The 11,098-nt window shown below is 44.7% G+C and overlaps 1 protein-coding gene across 1 annotated transcript; it reads left to right on the top strand.

Moving 5' to 3' along the window:
* Window positions 1-800: 800 nt before the first annotated feature.
* Window positions 801-1,918, top strand: LOC125968184 (janus kinase and microtubule-interacting protein 3-like). Its single transcript, XM_049719275.2, has 4 exons — window positions 801-875; window positions 932-1,163; window positions 1,243-1,368; window positions 1,738-1,918. The coding sequence occupies exons 1-4, from the start codon at window positions 801-803 to the stop codon at window positions 1,821-1,823; spliced, it is 519 nt and encodes a 172-aa protein (XP_049575232.2). The 3' UTR covers window positions 1,824-1,918.
* Window positions 1,919-11,098: the final 9,180 nt, after the last annotated feature.

Genomic DNA, 11,098 nt, shown 5'->3' on the forward strand with positions numbered 1-11,098 from the left:
GGAAGAAGCGCGTCTGAAAGAGCACATCCAGGATATCCGAGACCAAAACGAACTGCTTGAGTTCCGCATCCTGGAGCTGGAGGTGGGAAGACTCGCACAAGCGTGTTGAGGCCAGAGATGTGACGGACGGACGGACGGACGGACGGACGGATGCATGCCTCTGCCTTTCAGGAGAGGGAGTGGCGCTCCCCCGTCTTGAAGTTTCTGCAAGTCCGTTTCCCAGACGGCCTCAGCCCTTTGCAGATCTACTGCGAGGCCGAGGGCGTGAGCGTACGTAAGGCGTCCCTCGCAACCCTAACCTTAACCCGAGGTCCCAGAACACCTTACATTGCTCCTTGCGCCTTTCCCCCGGACATCGTCATCAGTGATCTGATGAAGAAGCTGGACATCCTGGGCTATAACGCCGTAAGTGTATGTCGAACTCCTTATGTTCGCACTCCACGAGACTCGGCGGCTCAAATGTGACTTTTGGAAGGCTTTGCGCTGAAAGAAGCTTGTTGACGCTGTGCCTTTGGGCTCTTGCAGAATCTCACCAACGAGGAGCAGGTGGTCGTGATTCACGCCAGGACCCTTCTCACCCTAGCCGAGAAGGTAACGCGCACGTCCACGCACGCTCTCGCATTCTGCTTATGTGACAGCAGCCTTTCCTCAGTGGTTAGAATACATCAAAGTGACCAAGTCAGCACTTCAACAGAAGATGTTGGACATTGAAAGTGAGAAGGTAGACAGACACGCGACATCAGCCAAGGGGAACTCCGGCAATGTGCCCCAACAATTCTGACCTTGAGCTGTGCTAGGATATGTTCTGCAAGCAGAAGGGCTACCTGGATGAAGAGTTGGACTTCAGGAAGTGTTCCATGGACCAGGCTCATAAGGTAAGCCGCCCTCAAATCTCCCGCCGGACCACTGATGGACGAGGATTGCGGCCCAGAGGATCCTGGAGCTGGAGGCCATGTTGTACGAGGCGCTACCGCAGCGGGACTGCCCCGCCACGGACGGCGAAAAAGCCAGCCACGCTGGCGTGAATGACGTGCTGACGGCGGATCAGAGAGAAGAGCTTAGGAGCGCCGTGGACCAATGGAAGCGAGCCCTGATGTGCGAGTTGAGGGAGCGCGACGCTTGCATCCTCCGAGAGAATGGATCTGCTGCACAGCGCGCAACAGGTAAGGGCCCAAAGCCAGCCCGGCACTTACTTGCACGCTTACTGGCTTTTGAATGCCACTTTCCATTTGTCCGTCCTAGAGGAACAAAGAGCTGAAAGAATTCATCGAAGCTCAGAAGAGACAAATCAAACAATTGGAGGAGAAGTTTCTGTTTCTCTTTCTATTCTTCTCCTTGGCCTTCATTCTGTGGCCCTAACACCAGCTGGTGAGTGAGCTCCAGCGGCACCGCACTCGACACCTCCGATACACTGCCAGCCGGTCTCAGACGTTGGCAGACGCTCCGATGCCAACGTATACCCCCCGCCACGGTGACAAAGGCACCGCGTCACACCGGCGCTCATCCAATCAGAAGGCAGGAAAAGCAAATTCACATGCAGGGCACTTTTGAACCAGAAGAGAGCGCCACAAAAAACGGTTGTTGCCCCAAACGCGCACTAAAAAGGGTCAGAATAACAAGAGTCCCACTGGCCAGCCGGGGCCACCCGTCCAGCTGTTTCTTCAGGGGGGAAAAAAATTGGAGTCACCGGTGAGTACATTTTGCATTTAGCTCTGCTTTTCTGCTTCTGTCTTCAAGTGTGTGGCATCCTGCGATCAAAGATTCAGCCAACCCCAAAGCGGTTGACCTCAACGTCCCACCACCATGCCTACCAGAGCAGGTGACGTGATGCTTTGGACATCCTTCCGTCTCAGATGCCCAAAAGTACTCTTTGCCACATCTGCGGCAATACGGTGTCTTTTCAAAGGTGCAAATAAATCCAGCACGTCTTCGGTTTTTCCCGCTTTGTTTGTGTGACAGCTGTTGTGAAAATTTTATACAAATAAAGTTGTATAGTACAGGTTTGGCCAAGCCGCAACTCCCGAACCGCATGCGGCTCTTTTATGTTCATATCAACATTTGTGTGTGTGTGTGTGTGTGTGTGTGTGTGTGGGGGGGGGGGGGGGGGGGGGGTTGTGCGTGTTGGCTTCACTTGAGTTCAATTTGGTATTTTGGTCAAAAGCGCATGTGGTGAAATTCCACAAAGTAGGATGGGCAAACACATTTCTTTAAACTATGAGTGTCAATTGGGCTCTCGAAATGGCAGGGAAAAGATGCACAGCAAAACGAAAATACGTAGATGAACACAGGACGTTTTAATCAGAGTGGGAAAGTTTCTATTTTTTGTTGAACGTGATGGCAAACCATTCTGCCTGATATGTCAGACCTCAGCGCATTTCAAAGATTCAAATCTTCAGCGCCATGCACTTCAGCTCACTCCATGCTAACATTGATCAGGCGTCGAACCCGCAACATCATGCTTAAGAGGTGGCCATGCTAACCAGTGCGCCATTATGTCAACGCATAATAACTAAGTCTACTGATCAAAACAGCGGTTACTATATGACGTCGCTACGTCGTGGTCACGTGACGCAGACAAGACGTCAATGGACGTGGGCAGAGTTAACTTGTTTAAAAGGGAGTGGGCAGAAGAAATATTTAATTTATTTAAATCTATTTTGAGTGCACACCATTATGCCAATGCATAACAACTGTAAATCTACTAAACAAAAGAGCGGTTGCTATATGACATCTGCCACGTCGTGGTCACGTGACATACGTGACGTCGATGGGCGTAACTTTCGCCGGAATTCAAATCCGCGGGGAGAGTTAACTTGTTTAAAAGAGAGTGGGCAGAAGAATTATTTAATTTATTTAAATCTATTTGGTGTGTGCGCCATTATGTCAATGCATAACAACTGTAAGTCTACTAAACAAAACAGCGGTTGCTATATGACGTCTGCCACGTCGTGGTCACGTGACGCGGACGTGACGTCGACGCCTACTTTACATCCCACCGATCACAGGACCCCTCGGCTGCATAACCGTGCCCCCTTCCCAACCAATCGGATTTGCTATACGCGAAAACGACGCCAATGGAAAGAGCTTCCGCCCAAATTTAAATCCGTGGGCGTGGCTCGCAGCAGGAAGTAGGAAAATGGCGGCGATGTTGACAAAGACACAGCGGATGGTAACATACGACTAACAAGAGAAATATTTTTATTTTCTGCTTGCAACTGGACCGTCCAGAGCGTACACGGTAAGTACAACTCATCGTTTTTAAAAAGAAGTACTTTTGTTGCCCTGAAAAGCGAGTGAGCGTGGCGTTTGTGGGGGACGTCGAATTTCGACGATTCTTTCTGGTCAACGGTTGTAAATGATTGTGTTGATTAAAAAAGAAAACTTGATGTAACTCTACTTTTAACTGCCGTTTCAGATAGATTTGGAATTGCATCACATCCAATTTTGCCTAGAGCGTACACGGTAAGTAACACTCGTTGTGTTTAAGGAGATTTACGTTTGTAATAGCAGAAGTGTAGCCGCGTTGCGTTGTACGTGTGAATGTTGGTCCAGGCGAAATGTTAATGTTTAATTTCATTCCTTTAGGTTCCACGGTGTTTGTTGGCTGCAAGTTTTCCACTGCAAGAAGAGGCTCATATCATTGACCAGGAGCGAGCTACAATGGTGAGTAGCCATAACATTTATGTTAAACACTTCCTATTTCATGTCTAACAGTACTTGATTTAACAAATAACCATAAATAAATACAGTATGGGCACTGAAGTTAACATATGTGATTATACTGCCTAATCTGTCACCGAGTAGATTGTTGCAAAGTAATATAAGATCCAAAGTTGTAATTCAGAATAGTTTTCAAAAGAAGGCCATTAGAATTATATACAAGTCTGATTACCCTGAACAAGCTATTAATTAAATCACAAATTCTTCAATTCAAAGATTTGGTAGATTATCAGACAAATAATGTCTAACAGTAATTGATTTAACACATCACGATAAGTAGATTGAGTGTGGGCACTCTCAAGTTAACATATGTGATTATACTGCCTAATCTGTTACAGAGTATGTTGTTGCCAAGTAATGTAGAATAGATCCAAAGTAGTAATCCAGAATGGTTTTGAAGAGGCCATTAGAATGATAAACAAATCTGATTACCTTGAACATAATAACAAGCTAAGTGTTTAATATGTCCTATGAAGTCAAAATTGGGCACCATCATGTGGTGAAATTTGGAATTGCATCACATCCAATTTTGCCTGGGAACAAACAGATTACATAAATCTTAGTTTTGAATAAGCCACTCCTTCTCAAACAAGTAAACTCTGCCCATTTTGCGCAGTAGATGTTCTGTTAATATCTAGTATTTATACAAAGTCATAATTTAAATTGCTTTCAACCTTCATTCATCGGTTCAACCAACATTACTCGCTCTTATTACCAACTTGTATTGATTTAACTAAGCGTTTAATACTTCCTATCAGGTCTCAAATCGAGATTTGGCAAAATACAATTTCAGCAAATACAATTTTGCCAGGGAACAAAAATAGATTAAATAAACTAAATAAGTCCTCTTCCCATTAAATAAATCAGAAAAGTCTGTCTTGTAACCAGTCCTCTTCAAACAAGTAAAGTCTGCCCATTTTGTGCCGTAGATTTTGTGTCTATGCCTAGTATTTAAACAAAATCATAATTTAAACGACTTCTTTCCTTCATTCACTTTGGAAATTTGGAATTGCAGCAAATCGAATTTTGCCAGGGAACAAAAATAGATCAATTAAACTAAATAAGTCTTCTTCCCATTAAATAAATTAAAAAAGTCTGTCTTGTAACCAGTCCTTTTCAAACAAGTAAAGTCTGCCCATTTTGTGCCGTCGATTTTGTGTTTATGCCTAGTATTTATACAAAATCATAATTTAAAGGACTTCATTCCTTCATTCACTTTGGAAATTTGGAATTGCAGCACATCAAATTTTGCCTGGGAAGAAAAGTAGATTAAATAAATTTAATAAGTCTTACTACTTCCCATTAAATAAATTAAATACGTCTTACTTGTTTCCACTCCTTTTCAAAACAGTAGTTTAAAACGAGGGCCCTTCACTCAATCTTTAACCTCAACCCCGCACGTTGTGTTGTATCTGTGAATGTTGGTTGTGGCCAAATGATAGTTTTCTTTCATTCGTTTAGGTTCCAAGAAAACTTGATGTAACTCTACTTTTAACTGCCGTTTCAGATAAGCGGGTATTACGTCGCAGTCATGTGCCGCGGATATGACGTAATTGCCGGAACCTCCGCCAAAATTCAAATCTGTTGGCGCGATGGCCGTGAGCCACTGAGCAGCGACGATTATCAACAGAAATATCTTTATTTTCTGCTTGCAACTGGACCGTCTAGAGCGTACACGGTAAGTAACACTCATTGTGTTTAAGGAGATTTACGTTTGTAATAGCAGAAGTGTAGCCGCGTTGCGTTGTACGTGTGAAAATTGGTCGAGGCGAAATGTTAATGTTTAATTTCATTCCTTTAGGTTCCACGGTGTTTGTTGGCTGCAAGTTTTCCACTGCAAGAAGAGGCTCGTATCATTGACCAGGAGCGAGCTACAATGGTGAGTAGCCATTACATTTATGTTAAACACTTCCTATTTCATGTCTAACAGTACTTGATTTAACAAATAACCATAAATAAATACAGTGTGGGCACTGAAGTTAACATATGTGATTATACTGCCTAATCTGTCACCGAGTAGATTGTTGCAAAGTAATATAAGATCCAAAGTTGTAATTCAGAATAGTTTTCAAAAGAAGGCCATTAGAATTATATACAAGTCTGATTACCCTGAACATAACAACAAGCTATTAATTAAATCACAAATTCTTCAATTCAAAGATTTGGTAGATTATCAGACAAATAATGTCTAACAGTAATTGATTTAACACATCACGATAAGTAGATTGAGTGTGGGCACTCTCAAGTTAACATATATGATTATACTGCCTAATCTGTTACAGAGTATGTTGTTGCCAAGTAATGTAGAATAGATCCAAAGTAGTAATCCAGAATAGTTTTGAAGAGGCCATTAGAATAATAAACAAATCTGATTACCTTGAACATAATAACAAGCTAAGTGTTTAATATGTCCTATGAAGTCGAAATTGGGCACCGTCATGTGGTGAAATTTGGAATTGCATCACATCCAATTTTGCCTGGGAACAAACAGATTAAATAAATCTTAGTTTTGAATAAGCCACTCCTTCTCAAACAAGTAAACTCTGCCCATTTCGCGCAGTAGATGTTCTGTTAATATCTAGTATTTATACAAAGTCATAATTTAAATTGCTTTCAACCTTCATTCATCGGTTCAACCAACATTACTCGCTCTTACTACCAACTTGTATTGATTTAACTAAGCGTTTAATACTTCCTATCAGGTCTCAAGGCAAGATTTGGCAAAATACAGTTTCAGCAAATCCAATTTTGCCAGGGAACAAAAATAGATTAAATAAACTAAATAAGTCTTCTTCCCAATAAATAAATCAGAAAAGTCTGTCTTGTAACCAGTCCTCTTCAAACAAGTAAAGTCTGCCCATTTTGTGCCGTAGATTTTGTGTCCATGCCTAGTATTTAAACAAAATCATAATTTAAACGACTTCTTGCCTTCATTCACTTTGGAAATTTGGAATTGCAGCAAATCGAATTTTGCCAGGGAACAAAAATAGATCAATTAAACTAAGTCTTCTTCCCATTAAATAAATTAAAAAAGTCTGTCTTGTAACCAGTCCTTTTCAAACAAGTAAAGTCTGCCCATTTTGTGCCGTCGATTTTGTGTTAATGCCTAGTATTTATACAAAATCATAATTTAAAGGACTTCATTCCTTCATTCACTTTGGAAATTTGGAATTGCAGCACATCAAATTTTGCCTGGGAAGAAAAGTAGATTAAATAAATTTAATAAGTCTTACTACTTCCCATTAAATAAATTAAATACGTCTTACTTGTTCCCACTCCTTTTCAAAACAGTAGTTTAAAACGAGGGCCCTTCACTCAACCTTTAACCCTATTTATTCACCTTCTAGGCTAAGTGTTAAAGGCTAAGTGTTAAAGGCTAAGTGTTAAAGGCTAAGTGTTAAAGGCTAAGTGTTAAAGGCTAAGTGTTAAAGGCTAAGTGTTAGAGGCTAAGTGCCAGAGGCTAGGCGCCAGAGGCGAGTTTTTGTGGGCTGAAGTTTTAGTGGGGTTAGTGTGAATACAATCCAAAAGAATACAACAGAATACAATACAATAGAATATAATACATAGATTAAATTCAATAGCTCTTACTACTTCCCATTAAATAAATTAAATACGTCTTACTTGTTCCCAATCCTTTTCAAAAAAGTAGTTTAAAACGAGGGCCCTTCACTCAACCTTTAACCTCAACCCCGCACGTCACATTGTGTTGTATCTGTGAATGTTGGTTGTGGCCAAATGATAGTTTTCTTTCATTCGTTTAGGTTCCACGGTGTTTGTTGGCTATGTTTTCCACTGTCAGAAGGATGAAAATACAAAGTACAACGCTTGGACGTGGGCGAAGACGTCACCGGTGAGTCCTTCCTTCCTATTTATTTACCTTCTAGATGCTAGAGGCTAAGTGTTAGAGGCTAAGTGTTAGAGGCTAAGTGTTAAAGGCAACACAATACGAACAACACAACACAATACGAACAACTCAACACAATATGAACAACACAATATGAACAACACAACACAATACGAACAACACAACACAATACGAACAACACAACACAATACGAACAACACAACACAATACGAACAACACAACACATTACGAACAACACAACACAATACGAACAACACAACGATACTGCACTGAACAACACGATACCGCACTGAGAAACACGATACCGCACTGAACAACACGATACCGCACTGAACAACACCATGCCGCACTGAACACCATGCCACACTGAACAACACCATCCCGCACTGAACAACACCATGCCGCACTAAACAACACCATGCCGCACTGAACAACACCATGCCTCACTGAACGACACCATGCCGCACTGAAAGACACCATGCCGCACTGAACGACACCATGCCGCACTGAAAGACACCATCCCGCACTGAACACCATGCCGCACTGAACAACACCATCCTGCACTGAACAACACCATCCCGCACTGAACAACACCATGCCGCACTGAACAACATTATGCCGCACTGAACAACATTATGCCGCACTGAACATTATGCCGCACTGAACAACACCATGCCGCACTGAACAACACCATGCCGCACTGAACAACACCATGCCGCACTGAACAACACCATGCCGCACTGAACAACACCATGCCGCACTGAACAACACCATGCCGCATTGAACAACATTATGCCACACTGAACAACACCATGCCGCACTGAACAACACCATCCTGCACTGAACAACACCATTCCGCATTGAACACCATGCCGCACTGAACAACACCATCCCGCACTGAACAACACCATCCCGCACTGAACAACATTATGCCGCACTGAACAACATTATGCCGCACTGAACAACACCATGCCGCACTGAACAACACCATGCCGCACTGAACAACACCATGCCGCACTGAACAACATTATAACGCACTGAACAACACCATCCCGCACTGAACAACACCATGCCGCACTAAACAACATTATGCCGCACTGAACAACATTATGCCGAAATGAACAACACCATGCCGCACTGAACAACACCATGCCGCACTGAACAACACCATGCCGCACTGAACAACACCATGCCGCACTGAACAACACGATCCCGCATTGAACACCATCCCGCACTGAACAACACCATGCCGCACTGAACAACACCATGCCGCACTGAACAACACCATGCCGCACTGAACAACACCATGCCGCACTGAACAACACCATTCCGCACTGAACAACACCATGCCGCACTGAACAACATTATGCTGCACTGAACAACACCATGCCGCACTGAACAACAACATGCCGCACTGAAAAACATTATGCCGCACTGAACAACACCATGCCGCACTGAACAACACCATCCCGAACTGAACAACACCATGCCGCATTGAACAACACCATGCCGCACTGAACAACACCATCCTGCACTGAACAACACCATCCCGCACTGAACAACACCATGCCGCACTGAACAACACCATGCCGCACTGAACAACACCATGCCGCAATGAACAACACCATCCCGCACTGAACAACATTATGCCGCACTGAACAACATTATGCCGCACTGAACAACATTATGCCGCACTGAACAACATTATGCCGCACTGAACAACATTATGCCGCACTGAACAACATTATGCCGCACTGAACAACACCATGCCGCACTGAACAACACCATGCCGCACTGAACAACACCATGCCGCACTGAACAACACCATGCCGCACTGAACAACACGATCCCGCATTGAACAACACCATGCCGCACTGAACAACACCATCCTGCACTGAACAACACCATCCCGCACTGAACAACACCATGCCGCACTGAACAACATTATGGCGCACTGAACAACATTATGCCGCACTGAACAACACCATGCCGCACTGAACAACACCATGCCGCACTGAACAACACCATGCCGCACTGAACAACACCATCCTGCACTGAACAACACCATCCTGCACTGAACAACACCATGCCGCATTGAACAACACCATGCCGCACTGAACAACACCATCCTGCACTGAACAACACCATGCCGCATTGAACAACACCATGCCGCACTGAACAACACCATGCCGCACTGAACAACATTACGCTGCACTGAACAACACCATGCCGCACTGAACAACACCATGCCGCACTGAACAACACCATGCCGCACTGAACAACACCATGCCGCATTGAACAACACCATGCCGCACTGAACAACACCATCCTGCACTGAACAACACCATGCCGCATTGAACAACACCATGCCGCACTGAACAACACCATCCCGCACTGAACAACACCATCCCGCACTGAACAACACCATCCCGCATTGAACAACACCATCCTGCACTGAACAACACCATGCCGCACTGAACAACACCATGCCGCACTGAACAACACCATGCCGCACTGAACAACACCATGCCGCACTGAACAAGACCATGCCGCACTGAACAACACCATGCCGCACTGAACAACACCATCCTGCACTGAACAACACCATCCCGCACTGAACAACACCATGCCGCATTGAACAACACCATCCTGCACTGAACAACACCATCCTGCACTGAACAACACCATGCCGCACTGAACAACACCATGCCGCACTGAACAACACCATGCCGCACTGAACAACACCATGCCGCACTGAACAACATTATGCCGCACTGAACAACATTATGTCGCACTGAACAACACCATGCCGCACTGAACAACACCATGCTGCACTGAACAACATTATGCCGCACTGAAAAACACCATGCCGCACTGAACAACACCATCCCGCACTGAACAACACCATGCCGCATTGAACAACACCATGCCGCACTGAACAACACCATGCCGCACTGAACAACACCATGCTGCACTGAACAACACCATGCTGCACTGAACAACACGATCCTGCATTGAACAACACCATGCCGCACTGAACAACACCATCCTGCACTGAACAACACCATCCTGCACTGAACAACACCACCCCGTACTGAACAACACGATCCCGCATTGAACAACACCATCCCACACTGAACAACACCATGCCGCACTGAACAACACCATTCCGCACTGAACAACACCATGCCGCACTGAACAACACCATGCCGCACTGAACAACACCATGCCGCACTGAACAACACCATGCCGCATTGAACAACACCATGCCGCACTGAACAACACCATGCCGCACTGAACAACACCATCCTGCACTGAACAACACCATGCCGCATTGAACAACACCATGCCGCACTGAACAACACCATCCTGCACTGAACAACACCATCCCGCACTGAACAACACCATGCCGCACTGAACAACATTATGGCTTACTGAACAACATTATGCCGCACTGAACAACACCATGCCGCACTGAACAACACCATGCCGCACTGAACAACACCATGCCGC

This window comes from Syngnathus scovelli, unplaced genomic scaffold (assembly GCF_024217435.2).
Source record: "Syngnathus scovelli strain Florida unplaced genomic scaffold, RoL_Ssco_1.2 HiC_scaffold_46, whole genome shotgun sequence".
NCBI lineage: Eukaryota > Metazoa > Chordata > Actinopteri > Syngnathiformes > Syngnathidae > Syngnathus > Syngnathus scovelli.